A 17,126-nucleotide genomic window follows, 5' to 3' on the forward strand; every position below is an offset into this window, starting at 1 on the left:
AAGGCGATTCAGGCAAAAGTTAAGGCCGAGCGGTCCGCCAAGTTGAAAATCCAAAAAAAGAAGACTTGGTCGTGGTAAGATTGGGTTCACGCCAGAAGAATTGTACCGATTTCTGAGCTCACAGTAGGTCACGCAAAGCTAATAACAACAATTCCTGAAACTATGGACATTAATTCCGAAGCAATCCGAAAGTTGATATCACTGTCTTAAAAATAAGTGAAGATGTTTATCAATGGAGAAACATTCTTTAAAAGAGGCTAGCCTAACCCAAAAGAAAATGCTGATAAGTCAGAAACATCACGAGATTACTTGAGTAATCTTTCTTATTTTGTCTTTTTTTATTACAAATATTTGTGGGTCTATTTTTAGAAAAGTTTACGAATTCTACTTTAAAAATTGTTGTAGGGTGCAATCACTCTGAAGGCAGGTTCGTTAACAGGTTCTGAGAAACTTGGAAGCGAAAAATCTTTGAAGAATGATCGCTGGTCAATGAATAGAAGAAGGTTAGAATGCCTCAAACTGGGGCAGGTTGCTAATGAAGTGGCATCCCATATTTAAGCCCTGAAAGTCCTTTGCTGCATGGTGTTATTAAATCCTTTGCTTCTAAAGTTGTTAATTGGAAATTTCGATTTCTTTCAAAGCTCAAATTATCATATCTCTCTGAATCCATTTGAAAATAATATTTTCTCTTTGAGCATCATACAAATGTGATGTCTCATTTCCTTGGAATCCGTACAAATACGGTATTCCATTCTCTTCGAGTCCATACGACTATGGTCTTTTGTTCTCTTTGAACGTCATACAAATATGACGTCTCATTTCCTTGGAATCCGTACAAATACGATATTTCATTCTCTTCGAGTCCGTACAACTATGGTCTCTTATTCTGTTTGAGCATCACACAAATGTGATATCTCATTTCCGTGGAATCCGTATAAATACGGTATTTCATTCTCTCCGAGTCCATACGACTATGGTCTTTTGTTCTCTTTGAACGTCATACAAATATGACGTCTCATTTCCTTGGAATCCGTACAAATACGGTATTTCATTCTCTTCGAGTCCATACAACTATGGTCTCTTATTCTCTTTGAACATCACACAAATGCGATATCTCATTTTCCTTGGAATCCGTACAAATACGGCATTTCATTCTCTTCGAGTCCATACAACTATGTTCTCTTATTCTCTGTGAGCATCACACAAATGTGATATCTCATTTCCTTGGAATCCGTATAAATATGGTATTCCGTTCTCTTTGAGTCCATACGACTATGGTCTCTTATACCCTTTGAACATCATACAACTATGATGTCTCATTTCCTTGGAATCCGTATAAATACGGTATTTCATTCTCTTCAAGTCCATACAACTATGGTCTTTTATTCCCTTTGAACATCATACAACTATGATGTCTCATTTCCTTGGAATCCGTACAAATACGGTATTTCATTCTCTTCGAGTCTATACAACTATGGTCTCTTATACCCTTTGAACATTATACAACTATGATGTCTCATTTCCTTGGAATCCGTATAAATACGGTATTTCATTCTCTTCAAGTCCATACAACTATGGTCTCTTATACCCTTTGAACATTATACAACTATGATGTCTCATTTCCTTGGAATCCGTATAAATACGGTATTTCATTCTCTTCAAGTCCATACAACTATGGTCTTTTATTCTCTTTGAGCATCGCACAAATGTGACATCTCATTTCCTTGGAATCCGTACAAATACGGTATTTCATTCTCTTCGAGTCCATACAACTATGGTCTCTTATTCTTTTGAGCATCACACAAATGTGATGTCTCATTTTCTTGGAATCCATATAAATACGGTATTTCATCTTATCCAAGCCCATTCAAAAATGATACTTTGTTTTCATTAAAAATCTTTCGAAAGTCATCCGTTATTCTCTCTGAGACCATTTGAAAATGACGTCTCATTTCCTCTGAAACCACACAAAAACGGTATTCCTTTCCCTCCGAATATCCATTCGAAAATGGTATCCCTGTCATTGCCCGTTCGAAAGCGGCGTCGCATCATAATTATCTTTTGTTCTGGATTGCAAGATTTTTGCACCCAGAGTAAATCCGATTCTTCGTTATTCTAAATTGCCATCTCATGGTGTTTAGAGTAAGTGATTTTGATATATGTTCAAATTCTAGGATTTCATCTAGGGTCTTGCATTATGTTAGGTTGCATTGTGTCTAGGGAGTCCTTTGTCGATCAAAGCTACGCAAAATGGCGCTGTCACTTTTGCTTTGGTATTCGATGACAACGTCATCTCTACCAAAGAGGGGCATCTGTAGACACCCCATTTTTCTCCGCTTTAATCAACAAAGAAGTTAGTGTGTCGTTGTCGGGTTCTAGTGTTTCCCATTCCTGTGTCCCTCCCTTATGCTTTCTCTATCTTTTTAATCATTTCCGCCATGTTTTGCATTTTTCCGTTGAGTGTTGAGAGTGGTTATTCGCGAGAATCAAAGCAAGAGAGAATTTGGACCCATTTGCTGGGTCCGCATTGAGCATGTCCTATTAAAATGAGATCAAACAGGTGTGCCCGGCATTGTTTTTAATGAAGAATATGGCTTTTGAATTTATGCGGACCCAATGAATAAGATCAATTTCTATGGTGGGCATCGTGTATTTTTGCCAATCTAGTGGGGGCCCATTATTGTGAAAAATTAAAATTTAAACTTATGGCTTGTCAAATTGGACAATATGGATCATCCCACAGGACAAATTTAATGAGCACGACGAATTTACACTTTGGTTCATAAATTGAACGATAAAGGGGGGGCTATTAGGCGAAGATTACGATCCGGTCATTTGAGGAAGATTCCCAAATTCGGTCAATGCCGGTGGGGGGCCCGTTTCGAAATTATATTCTACCCAACCAGTAGATCGAGGATCTAAGATCGTTGAAGAATGTGGATTATACTCTAAATCTAGCCTTGCAGAACGGTTGTGTTCGAATAAGACTAAATGGATTCATACATTGTTTGCAACAGAGAAGCGAATTTTCGGCCTTGTGGGGCCCTCATATCAAGATTGGTTTGAGAGGAGGGGCCTACTGTGTGTTTTGACTATTTCGTGGGAGGCTCACCATGCGTCTTACATGTGTGGACCCACCGCATGAATCCAATCATTTTCAAGAAATTAAAATATTGAATCCTGAGATTGGTCAACTTGGAATAAAGGGGTGTATCATCTTTGAAAATCATGGAATTTAATTCCAAAATGGAAATTCGTTCCAATATAAGTGGAGTAAAGGACCCGCATGCAATTCTCTTTCCAAAATGGGAATTTTGCTATTTTAACTAGAGTTGGTGCCTTGGAAATTTTCTTAAAAAAAGGAGGGAGGCATCGGCTGTCCAAATTGATAGTTTCCTGTTGTTCGAAAGGCAAGCAATGTCTATCTATGGGTTGGACGGCTAAGATGATCTCAATAAGAATTGTATGGGACGATGAAATCGGCAGTTTCTATTCTCCTCTAAGGATATTGATGTACATGCTAAATGGAGATCAAGGGAAACTGCTAAAGAAGGTATGTATGATGTTAGTATCGGCAATTTGCCAGCCGAGGATAGATGAGGAAGGAAGCTTTCTAAAAAAAAAAAGAGGGGAGTCTCGGTTTTGAGAGGGAGGCACTCTGTTTCTCGAAAAAAGAAGAAGAAGAAGGCTCGGACGCTGTGGATCACACTCTCTCTCGTCCTCTCAATTCTCCCGAGGCTCCCAACCATTCTCCTGGAGCTTTCTGGATGGGGACAAGCTCTGAGATATAGCAAAGCCTTCTCTCCCCCTAGACTCTCCACGGTATTCCCTCTGTTTCTTTACCTCCCACACTCACCCTCTATTTCTCTCCTCCTCTCACCACCCTCACGGCCTCTCCCTCAATCTCTCCCTGACTCTGTTTTCTCTCCTCCTCTCACCACCCTCTGGATCTCTCGAACCACCCTTTTCAACCCCACTCACATATAAAAAAAAAAAGAGAAAGGAAGGAGGAAACAGAGCATCAAGTTTTAGCTTTCAAAGAAAAAAAAAACAAAAAAAAAACGTGAAAAACAGAGTATGCACGTCTCTCTTCCTCTCTCTCTCTCTCTCTCTCTCTCTCTCTCTCTCTCTCTCTCTCTCTCTCTCTCTCTCTCTTCATCTGACTCTCTCAACTCTCTCTTGGTCGTCTCTCACTCTATCTGCAACTCTCTCTATCTCACTACATCTTTCTCGAGATCTCTCTCTCACTCTCTCTTGGTTTCTCTCCCTCGGCTTTTCTCACACTCTCATCTATCTCATTCATCTATTTCACTCGTCTCTCAATCACTCTCCTCCTCTACCTCTCTCTCCCCATCCCCACAGGAAAAAAAAAACTGAAAAAACAAAAAAGAGAAAGAAAAGGAAGAAAGTAAATCGGATCGGATCGAGTGGCGGCGGGATTTCCGGATTTTTCGGCTCTTGGACTCGGCAGAGATCTCGACTACAGGTTAGTACACCATTCTCAGATTTTTCCCGGATGATTCGGTATTTTTTTATATTTTTGCATGATTTTTAAGCATTTAAATGAATTTAATTCAATATTAAATGTGTGTGCTCAAAATCACGATCTGCATGGGTGTTTTAATTCCGTTCTGTCTCGAAATTTAATACAATGGTCTACTTAAATAGACTAAAATAACTATCGGATCGGATCGGACATTGGATCAAAGGTTTTAAAAAATTTGAGTGAAGAGTGGAATTTTATTTAAAATAATGGCTGAGAAATTACGAAATTCGAAAAAATAGCCATCTCAGGATGATCTATTTTTTGGAATTTTAAATTTTTCTTGTATTCATCAGGTCAGAACAAGATTAAAGGACATTTTCCGGAGTCGTAATTTTCTCGAAAATCGTGTTTTAAAAATAGAAAACTCTTCAAAAATATCTTTTTGACGAAGAAAAATAAATTATATACTAAACGGATTCAAAAATTAATGAAATTTCATGGGAAAATAATATAATACTGTTACATTCTACCATGAATTTTTGATAATTTGTGGAATTGGTTTGGTATATTATTTTATGCTTTCTTTGACAATTATCAGATTTTGGGAGAATTTTTACAGATATCAGATCAGAGATAAAATTCCCAAAATTTTTACGGTAGTCTTATATTCCATATTTCTAGTTTCTGTAAAAGTTTCAAGTGATTTAGATCTTGTTTCATAAGGGATGTAGTGTTAATTCATAATTTATGATGAAAATTGAAAAATCCGAAATTGATAGTAAATAGTTTCTAAAATTCATGAAAATCTCACATCCTGCTATAATTACTCATATCTTATTTCTGTAGAAATTTCATTGAATTTAGATTTCTATTTCTAGTAATTTCCTGTGTTATTTTTGCAGTCTGACCAATTGATTGTTAAATCAAAATTAAATATGAGCTTAATGTAAAAATCTGTAAAAATCTTCCAGCAAGCTACATTTCATCATATCTTGCTGCTGTACAAGTTTCAACTCATTTCGAATTCGTTTCTAATAGTTTCACCTGTAAAATCACTCATATGTTTAAAATTGATAAAATTTATTGAAAATCCGAAATTAATTGAAAATCATCTGAATATCTCTAAAGAACCTTAAATCTCTATCACATATTAACTCCTTAATCCATTAAAACAGAAATTTTAGGATCTTTAGATTTTCCTGGAAAAATGGCCAGTGCATCCATAATCGTATCCCAATTGCACTCGATCTTTGACAATTTGAATATTTAAGCTATAACGTGTTGTTGGCTCCGAGGTTCACTGTCCACGGAAATTCTGAGATATGCCAGGCCATAAGATGCTATAACCTAAGTATTAAATTGCACAAGGAAAGAGCGCACGATTCCCTTCCTTGGATGCCATTCGAGGCCGAAATTGGTGAAACCTAGAACCATTGGTATTCCTTAAATGTCTATAAACTGAAAATCCCTGAAATCTGAAATTCATTAACTTCCCAAAAATTTTACAGTAGTCTTATATTCCATATTTCTAGTTGCTGTAAAATTTTCAAGTGATTTAGATCTTGTTTCATATGGGATGTAGTGTTAATTCATAATTTAGGCTGAAAATTGAAAAATCCGAAATTGATAGTAAATAGTTTCTAAAATTCATGAAAATCTCACATCATGCTATATTTACTCATATCTTATTTCTGTAGAAATTTCATTGAATTTAGATTTCTATTTCTAGTAGTTTCTGTGTTATTTTTGCAATCTGGCCAATTAATTGTTAAATCAAAATTAAATATGATCTTAATGTAAAAATCTGTAAAAATCTTCCAGTAAGCTACATTTCATCATATCTTGCTGCTGTAGAAGTTTCAACTCATTTCGAATTCGTTTGCAACAGTTTCACTTGTAAAATCACTCATATGTTTAAAATTGATAAAATTCATTGAAAATCCGAAATTAATTGAAAATCATCTGAAAATCTCTAAAGAACCTTAAATCTCTGTCACATATTAACTCCTTAATCCATTAAAACAGAAATTTTAGGATCTTTAGATTTCCCTGGAAAAATGGCCAGTGCATCCATAATCGTATCCCAATTGCACTCGATCTTTGACAATTTGAATATTTAAGCTATAGCGTGTTGTTGGCTCCGAGGTTCACTGTCCACGGAAATCCTGAGATATGCCAGGCAATAAGATGCTATAACCTAAGTATTAAATTGCACAAGGAAAGAGCGCACGATTCCCTTCCTTGGATGCCATTCGAGGCCGAAATTGGTGAAACCTAGAACCATTGGTATTCCTTAAATGTCTATAAACTGAAAATCCCTGAAATCTGAAATTCATTAACTTCAAGAACTGAAATCGATTCATCTCGTGTCTCTCGGAACCATTGGGTTACGGTTTCCGTCATAAGAACCATTAGAGCCCTATTTAGGAACACTGGTGTCGTGTCGCGTCCTAAGTTTTAGGGAGTCTTAGGTTTTAGGGAGTCCTAGAGTTAGGAGTCCAGCCTCATCACGTACGTTTGCTATGGATAGCAACCGTGCCATAGGTAGCAACCGTGCCATAGGTCTAGTTACACTAGTCACCCAATCTTTCCCTAAGACAAGCCTAGTAAACTAGGATGTAGGCTAACCTGCATTAGTCTAAGGAACAACTTGCATTTAGATAAGAATGATATAGCATCTTAGATGAAATCCTAGGATAATAAAATCCTCAACTTGAATTAAATAACTTCTCCTAAAACTGTTGAAACAGTCAATCCCGTCTAGGTCGGTGTCTTAGTTGAGTTAGGCATAAGTAGCTTAGCTTAGGTGCACCGAACTACGTCGACTCTGATCCCAGTGAGGCTTGGGTACGTAGGCAGCTTGGATGTCTGATGGCATACCAACCGCGAGTCGGCACTACAACAAATTGTAGTGTTTTGTATATTAATTTTCTTGTAAATGCTTAATCAATCACTTAGGATTTTCCATGAAATTAGAATTTTAGGAGAACTTTCACTTAGATTGAATCCAGACAAATAAAGTAATCAAGATACACATTTAGGATTCACATTGAAATTAGATCATAGGATGCATGTCACATAGTTCGCACATTAACATAGAGTTGAATGAGCCATTTAAAATAAATTTAAAAGAGTTAGCTTTTGGAATCGAAGACCGATTATCGGGCAAGAATGGTGCATGTGGTGGATAACTCCCCATACCTTCCATTCTCGTAACCAGGTAGCGAGTCTAGATTTCTGGTTAATTTCGGGTCCTAGATCCCACATCTAGGTGGCGACTCTGTCAGTCTCTTTTGTGTGGAATTCGGATTGCCTTAGTGACCCCAAGTTCACATAAAAGATGAATTAAAATCAATACTGAAAGGCACACGCCAATCGCGTGGGTACGAGAGACCAAGAGAAGGCGTGGCGGCTCGCGCCCCACCCCTCTCGCGGGATCTGGTCCCACAACTACATAGAAAATGTGCACTTAAAAAATGTTAGAAATAAGAAATATTTTATAGGAAAATTTTTGGATTTTGTCATGAAAGATAGTAAAAATGTGTTTAGAAAAATTGATGAGTATCAATTCTTAGTTAAAGAATTGGCTAAGGAAGGTATGAAATTACCTGATGCATTCATGTCTGGTTCTCTTATAGAGAAATTGACATTATCTTGGAAAGACTTCAAAACTGGAATGAAGCAAGACCAAGGAATGAACCATAGATCAAGTAGTAGTTCGGGTTAATTAGATAGAGGAAAAGAACAAAGTCAAAGAAAAAGAAGAAAAAGCCAAAGAGTTTATCTCCAAGGCAAATATAGTAAAAACAAAAAATGAGAGGTTTAATAATATGAAAATGAAAAGAGAAAACAAGTTCAAGAAAACTACACCAAAAAAGAAAAGGAACTGTTTTGAATGCTGAAAACCAGAATTCTATAGGAAGGATTGTCGACGACGAAAGAAGTTTGGTTCGAACAATGCTAAAGTTAATTTAGTTGAAGCTGATATGATTGCAATTCTCGTGACATCAGTGAACTTGGTGTAAAATCTAAATGAGGGGGCGCTATACACAGGTGCTTCTAAGAACATTTGTGGAGCTAGATAGAAACTCTTTCTGCAACTATTTAACAGTTGAAGGAGGAGATGAAGTCTACATGGGCAACTCACAGACATCAAAATTCATTGGAAAATGCAAGGCTCTACTGATGTTAACTTTTGAAAAAATACTTGCTCTTCAAGAGGTGTTGCATGTGCTAGACATACATGGAACTTGGTGTCAGGGGTTTTTCTCAACAAGAATGAATTGAAACTCACTTTTGAAGCGAACAAGGCTATTTTAAGAAAAAATAATGCATTTCTAGGAAAAGGCTAGAATATTGTGGACCCCGATCCGAGATAGGTGGGGGGACGGGTCCCACGGAGAGTCTCAGGATAATCCACGTGAATGGAGAGCTCTACCAAGGAACTCTTGAAAGAAGTGCCCCTCACAGCATGAGTGGCGATAAAAAGTGAGATATCTCTTGATTCGGGGACTAGCCCAGATTCGAGGCGTACCTTAAACAAAGGAGAGTCGCCATCCAAGAAAATGGGCCAAAGATCCCATACTATGCTCTGTTGCAACGGATAACCAGAGATATAAAATAAGGTTCGTGCCTGGTTACGAATTTGGAAGGTCCGAAGAGCACCTCATCCGCCCATGTGCAAACACCTGGTCTCTTATGCCATTTATTTAATAATTTTGAAGAGTTTTGGGCGAAAATCATATGAAATGGGAACGAATATCTCCGAGAAGACGTCTATCTAATCATGCATGTCTCGGAGATGAATAATAAACACACATAAAATACATGAAAGAAATGTCACCTAAGAATATCTAGGTTATGAGTGTCATACCTAATTGGTGTCTGAGTTCTGGTGTGCAAACACATGCATGCTACAGCTAAAAGTATAGAATCTGTACATGAAAGTAAGAAAACACAACAAAACACACAACACAAATTAACTCTATACACATGACTGGACAAGACAAATCCTAAAACTCTAATGCAGGACTTGACTCGGACCAAGATGACCGTCCATCCCAGCTGCTCTACGTATCCCGGCCTCGGGAAGAATCGGAGTCAACGTAGTTCGATGCCCTATTCTAAACTACTATGCCTAACCATCTAGAACCGCTATCCTAGACTCGATCCACTAGACTCGACTGATTTTTAAAGCTTTTTTGTACAATTGCTTAAGTTCATGTGATTTGTAATTTTTGGGACTCTATATGCCCTAACTAAAGCAAGGTGATTAGCCTTAAGCTAATGCAGGTGGGCCCTAAATCCTATGTGTAATTAGGCTGTGCATCCTAAAGAAAACCACGGGCTGACTATATGCTTCCTAGTCTAGCCATCGGTTCGACGAAATGTCTAACCGATCAACTCGAGGCCTCCTAACTCTAGGGACACTCACACGACAGGTCACACCATATCAATACAAATCAAGACAGACTCCTAACTCTAAAACACCCCAAACAGCTAGGACAGACTCCTAACTCTAGGGGAAGATCTTTTGAAAAAGTGTTGAAGAATTTTTGTATTTTTTGAGAATTTGAAATGTTTATTTTTAAAGGTTTGGCTGGACCTGGGATGTGGATCCCAAGCTGCACTACGTACCCTATGAAAAGGGATCAAGCCAACGTAGTTCGGAACAGATTTTCCTAACTACTACTAAAGACTCAATACTTTTGAGATTTTTGGTTTTTTGAAATGTTTTTTGAATTTTCAAGTGTTTTTTACTCAAGAGGACAAAATCCTATCATCATAAGGGTAGGATAGACTCCTGATATCCCGCAAAGGTTGGACAGCATCCTATGCCTCGCAAGAGCTGGATAAAATCATATGACTTGATGAGAAGTTGGATGGAATCCTAACCCCTAAGATGATAGGACTGACTCCTGAAACTGAGACTCTCTAGCTAAGGACAGACTCTTATGCTAATGACTCTGAGAAGGGCTCTAATGAGACATGACATGTCTTCTAAAACAAAAGGATAAGTAGGGCCAATGAGACAAAGCCTGTCTCCAAAATGTTTGAATTTTCCCACATGAGACATAGCTTGTCTCCTCAAAGGGGGGCAACTTTGTGAGACTTGAATAGTCTCCTGTGGATTGACTTACTGATGAGACAAAGCCTGTCTCTAAAGGATATAACTTTCTTTGCATGAGACATAGCCTGTCTCCCTGAGGGTAAGACTCTCTGCTGAGACGTAGCTTGTCTCCCTGAAAGGTGGGCTCAAGATATCTCTTTCATTGCCCTTGCAATGAATGGGTTTCTAATGTTTAAGGGTACCTAAAAAACTAAGCCAGTCTTAAAAGTAAATGAGGGGAGTGTTACTTGGACTAAGCGAGTCCCCTATGGATGGGCTTGGGCTAGCGCCTTCATCGCCCTAATGAATAGGGGCTAAGGTCTCAGAGTATCTAAAACATTGGAAAAGTTTAAAATTGAAGAGGGTAGCGCTATTCAGACTATGCAAGTCCCCTAAGGATGGGCTTGGGCTAACGCCTTCATCGCCCTTGCTAACATTTTCCATTTGCAAATCGTTAACACATATATCATATGACAGCACAAGCATTCATAAACAGGTTATATAAAGAGCAATAACATAATAACATTAAACAGAATAAAATTCCTATATGTAATGCACGGCTCAATCCATTATGCTCCTCAGAAAATAAACAGAATAAAATTTTCTGCACACACTGTTATACCTAAGCATAAGAATGCTAAAGACACAAAATACACTGACTAGTGCAAAAATTTAAACAAGATAATTGAGAAACTTATCCTAATAACAAATAACACAAACATGGCAGTTCTAGGCTAGAATACACAACAAGAAGTATCTAAACAGACTTTAATGTCTACAATTTCTTTTAAACTCTTGATTAGATAAAGAGATATCATGCTTACCTGAAACACGGTTAGGGATATGAATTTAGCCTCTTCACGCCAATTACTTCAATTCTGAATCAGATGAAGCGACATCGACAATGGGTAGAAGTTTCTTCATCTCATTCTTCATCTCCTTCATCTCGTGCTTTCATCCAATTTACATTTCCACGTAGTGTGTTGATCTCACCATTGTGGCCCAAAACTCTCATAGGTTGAGCACGGTCCCAGCTAGGGAAAGTAATTGTTGAAAACCAGGGCCATGAAGCTCGTAAACCTACTATGGCCAAGATCTGCATAATAGTAGTCTCTCAGTTGATCAGGTTTTAGTTGACCTTTGTAAACAACAGTCCTCGAAGAAAGAGAGCATATATAGAAGTCCTTCACTCCACCATGTTGTAGATTTAGAGCAGCTCGAATAGCCACCATCGAAACCCTCCGTAATATGTACATCTGCTACTCAAAATCAGCGTTTGACCTTGGAGTTGGAGTAAGGAACAGTTGTTCAATAACAGGTTCTGTCTGAAGAGCAAACTTGCCCAAGCCTGTATTATCAGTTGGGACAGATCGCCACGCAAGTACAACATGCCCCGGTGACTCCGCAACCTTGGTAAATACTGTTTTGCTTTCTTCACGGCGAACTTCTGATGTTGGTAAGAAGAACATCCCTACTGCATACTCACCTAGTGGTGGCAGCTCAAATCCAACATCTTTAGCAACCTCAGTGAAGAATTCATGGGGAAGCGCCACGAGAATGCCAGCCCTATCACCGGTGTTTGTTTCGCAGCCACAAGCACCTCTGTGGGACATTCATACCAACATCTCTATAGCACCTCCCACAGTTTTCCTGCTGTATTCACCAGATAACTCTGCAACAAATCCAACTCCACAAGAATCCTTATCGAACAATGGATCATACAGACCCAGTGGCTTGTCTGGCACCTGTGAGAACGCCATAGATGGTACCATAACTCTGAGCTTTGGAGAATATCCAGGACCATCAGACCTCCATAAATGCTGCCGTTTTGAATCTGAAAAACGCAATTTTGTCCTGAAAAAATATTCTCCACCGTGACTGCGCCAGTTCACCTCAAAACAGAGCAGCATGTAGCTCTTTTTCTGCACTGGCCCAAAGCAAGGAAGCTCTTTTGATGATTAAGGGAAGGAAGAATGATTGAATCAGTTGGGAATTGAAGGGCTGAACCTGAAATCGTGGTCATTTTTGAAGTCTCTGTTTTAAGGAAGGGAAAAGGCAGGATCTTTTGACTACTTTAATTCCTAACCAATCTCCCTCAAAAGACACTTTTCTGCCCAATTCTCAACTGATATGACTCGATTTCATTTTGAAAAACAAAATCGTTTCAGAAGAAAGATAAAGCACTCCTCTGCCTCCAAACGCAGATCATCGACAGAATCCGAGAAACGCTTGATACCAGTCAATATCGCAAAAAGGCCCCTACCAGGTAAACACTCAAAGCTTTCAATAGAAACATATGGTAGGTCTTTCCCCACACTGTGGTCTACAACAGCCCTGCCAATAGGGTGTGTAGAACCTTTTTCTATGGCAGCAGCTACAGCAAGGGTTTCCTTCTCACAGTTAGGAACACAACAAGGAGCAACTTCCAATTTGTTTGTTACAACCCGATGTCCATGAATGGGCTCAATTGCTTTGCACATAAGCTCCCCTGTGGTCAATGTCCCTGTTTTATCAAATGCAATGGTGTGACAGGATGCTAGAGCATCCAATACATGCCCACCTTTGAGAAGTATTCCCTTACTTGCACAGGAACTTATTGCAGTAGCATATGCCAAAGGAGCAACTGCCAATGCACAGGGTGATGCTGCCACCATTAGCCCCCCCCAAAGCCCGGTAAATTGATCCTCTGCAGACTGGTGTGCCAATAAAGGACCACTTAAAAATACATGGCCCAGTGAGAGCAACCGCAAGCGATAGAGCCACAACAACTTGGCTATAAAACTCCCCAAATTCATCTAGCCACCGTTGCAGCTTTGGCTTATTTAGCTGTGCTTCTTCGGTTAACTGAAAATTTCTGCTCAATGTAGAATCTTTCCATGTCTTGGTTGCTTTCACTATCATCATTCCATCCAAGTTCCTTGCACCCCCTGGAATTTTATCCCCCACTATCCTCTCTATTGGTTTGGCTTCTCCAGTCAGGTGCTCAACAGTAACTGTAGAACTACCTTGAAAAACTTCTCCATCTATCGGCACAGCCTCACCAGCTTTGACCAAGATGTAAGAACCCACTTCCAGGTCATGCACAGGAACCTTTTTATATGCCAGGGAAGAGATATCAGGTGATCTGTTGTCATTCACTTCCAGCACAAGGGCAAAATCGGGATTATTCTCTTTCAAGTCCTTAACATCAACCATTGCCCGGGCTGTGAAATACTCTTCAGCAATGTGGGCCAGATTAAACATTGCAAGAAGCAAGCCTCCTTCAAGGGCGTTTCCCATGAGTACAGATGCAAATGCTGCAAGAGCCCTTAGAACATGGATATTTACTTTTCCACCAGCAATATCCATAGCAGCATCAAGTGCTGCTGAAACTCCGACGAGTGGGAATGCAGCAACAATGAAGGCGCGCTGGAAAGGCTTTGCAACCAACTTGGGAAGCACAAAAGGGCACGCAGCCGCGACCAGAAGTAGAGCCGTTGAACAACAACAAAGCTGCAAATGCTCCCGAAGGAAATCCGCCAATTCAGCCCATCAAATTGCTCTTGCGAAGCCGAGAATCGCTTCCTGATATCGGTTCAAGTTCGTGTCTTGCTCGTGATGGTGGTGGTGGTGGTGATTATGATTGTGATTATGATCATGATCATGATTGTGATAATGATTGTGGCTGTGATGATCTTCATGATGATGATGAGAGTTTTGGGAGGTAGAACGACAATGGATCGACCTATTGTAGGGAAAGAGTCGGGGATTTACAGAAAGAGAAACAGACCTAGGAATTGAAAGGGAGAACTGAGGTATAGAATAGATGGAAACAAAGGGAGAGGGGACCTTTCTTCTTTTGGAATTCGGTATAAGGAATCTGGTGCTTCCGATTGCGTAAGGCAGAGAATCCATCGTTCTTCAGCACTGGTTTTTTAACACGAAAATTCAGTATCAGAACATCACTGCGCAGGAGATCAAGAGAAGAGGAGGTTCCTTTTTAACTCTCTCTCTCTCTCTTCCTCTGCAGATTTGCAGACCTCAGATCTTGGATCTATATAAGAAATGGCTGGAAAAATTGCTCCTCGCCGGAGAAGATGATCGGATCTTTCCTAGAAATGAGCAAATCTCACTGGAATTTAAGAAACTGACGGATCTAGTTGCAGATAGCTAGAATCTATGGATATTCTCTGAAGAAGATGACCGGTGGGTTAGGGTTTGGTTCTAGATCTGAGGTTTTACCGCTTGAAAAGAACAAAATTAAAGGAGGAACATAAGATGATTCAAGGAAGAACTAATTGGCCGGAGCTCCGGTAATCCTACCGGAGAAGAAGATCGGGGAAGATAAGCTTTGATCGGAAATTGCAAGGTTTGGGTTAGGGTTTCAGCTCTTCTCCCCTTTTCTCTCTGAGATTTTTCCCCGAAATTTTCAGACGAAAATGAACTCTCCTCTGCCCTTGCCCGATGGATTCTTTTTATAAGAGAGTGATAAATTCGACCTCTTTTTCTTATTTGGACAACCACCTTTCGGATAATCCACTTCCCTTTCTGGTTTACACTACGGTCTTCTCGCGGTTCGTTCGCTAGGCAAACGCACTCCGATTTCGACGAAATTTTACAGGGAGCTAGATGGGATCCTACCCTAGCTTAGGGTGAAGTTTGGGACCCTAGCTGATTGATTTGGTTGGGTTATTCATTTTCACAGAGAGGTTTAGGGCCCGGTCAAAATGGGGTGTCTACAAATATCAATGGTTTATTCATTTTGAATGTACTAGAATATATGAATGAAAAACCATCACCTTCATATGCTTAATAGGTCTTGCGAGTTTGGTTTAATAAATGGAAATGTTGAACCTAGTAGTAAAAAAAATTTGAAATATGTTGAAGCAAAGCTTTTCAAAGAAACCACTTCATAGTGTTGAAAAGTCGTACCATACCCTGAGGATAAGCTTAGGGGGCTGAGCCCTTGACAGATAGAATGGAGAATGTATCTGCTGAATGCTAGCACCACGAACCATTTCAAGCCTTCATATGAATGCTTTAACCGAAGGAGAGATGGTGACCGATGTCTATTGGGTTTGGCTGAGAAAAAAGGTGTGAGTGGAGATACTTGTCTCCATATGTAGTGATGACACTTGTTCACTTGACTTCTCTCTTAAGCTGGAAGATGAAAGGAGTGGGTTTGGCTGAGAAAAAAGGTGTGAGTGGAGGTACTTGTCTCCATATGTAGTGATGACACTTGTTCACTTGTCTCTTAAGCTGGAAGATGAAAGGAGTGGATGTATATCTCCATATGGATTACCATTATTGTGATTATCCTTATCTTTTATTGTGTTTATCTGTAAGTCCATATCTAAGCACTGATTATTTCTGATAATCAATGATTAATAGAAATGATTTGGTGGAGTTTGATGTTGTACAAAGTTATGGAATATTTGAAGTTTGTTTCAAAAAATAATTAAGGCCACATTTGGATACCCACAAGATTTAGATTTGGATTTCTCACATTTGCACTGGATCAGATCCTTAGATTTCCCAATCAGCTACAACAGTGAAAAAAAAATCTGATTTTCAAATCTGTTATGCAAGAAATTATTTGGAACTCAATATTTATGGCAATTGCCCTCATCCTTATTGTTTTTATGACGCAGGGTGTTCTCACCCCCTTCAGGAGTAGGACTATTCCTATATGTAGCACGCAGTGGCCCACATACAATGTGCATCAGGGTAAGTCGATCCGGGTGGGATTCGAACACTCGTCTCAGGAGCAAACCCGTGACTTTATTCCGAAGTGGCAATTTCCTTCAGTTTTTTTAACCTTCATCCTCGCTGCTTCTCGACCATGCTGCCGCAGCAGCCAGACGTCCCCCCACCCCTCTCTCTCTCTCTCTCTCTCTCTCTCTCTCTCTCTCTCATCCTGAGCATAAGGATGAGGATGATTGATGTATTTTGTATCCAAAACTCAAATCCAATTCTAAATAAAAAAGCATGAAGCATCAAAACGTGGCCTAAATGAAAACACTTTGAAAAAGGGATTCCGTGTGGAAAATAAAAATGGGAGTGACAACACCGACCCTTTTCAAGGTGTATTTATTGCTTTTTTATGGGGATTTGAGCTCCCTTACTCTATCTTTTAGTGGACGTGGCATTAATGGTTGATGCCCATGTTTTTTTTTTTTCAACAAAACGGGATCCCGTTTTCCTAGCAGTGCTCTAAATTAAATAAACATCAATAAAAAATCAAGACAGAGCATTACAAGCTTTAACGGTTAAAGCTGATAAACATTCAACATTTCTACAGTTACCTGGTGCCTTCAATCCAGCCAGGGAAAGGCTCTCTGTAAGTGGTTGATATGATAGTAGGGCGCATGATAACTAGTCGTACATTTTCTCTAAGTTGTCCAAGAAGCATTTCTCCCATTGCCTTTGTAAAACCATAGGTGTTTGGCCAACCAAAGAATCGAGCCCTGGAAGATATGAAGTAGTAGAATTGTATAAATAAATGGATTAGGAAAGTGACATATTCACTCTTTTTTTACTTGGGATAGCCCC

At 39.3% G+C, this 17,126-nt stretch overlaps 1 protein-coding gene and 1 pseudogene across 1 annotated transcript in view; both read right to left on the reverse strand.

Annotated features, from left to right (window-relative positions):
- Positions 1-11,540, reverse strand: part of LOC143863357 (fatty acyl-CoA reductase 3-like) — a 33,077-nt gene extending 21,537 nt beyond the window's left edge. Inside the window, exon 1 of the mRNA XM_077374037.1 lies at positions 11,467-11,540. Coding sequence (XP_077230152.1) covers positions 11,467-11,540 — 74 coding nt within the window. The remainder of the gene's footprint in view (positions 1-11,466) is intronic.
- A 668-nt stretch (positions 11,541-12,208) lies between these two features.
- On the reverse strand, positions 12,209-14,557 carry LOC143863358 (putative cadmium/zinc-transporting ATPase HMA1, chloroplastic pseudogene; annotated as a pseudogene).
- Between the last annotated feature and the right edge of the window lie 2,569 nt (positions 14,558-17,126).

Source organism: Tasmannia lanceolata, unplaced genomic scaffold (genome assembly GCF_043159265.1).
Source record: "Tasmannia lanceolata isolate RefF3 unplaced genomic scaffold, GAP_Taslan_0.1 ptg000044l, whole genome shotgun sequence".
NCBI lineage: Eukaryota > Viridiplantae > Streptophyta > Magnoliopsida > Canellales > Winteraceae > Tasmannia > Tasmannia lanceolata.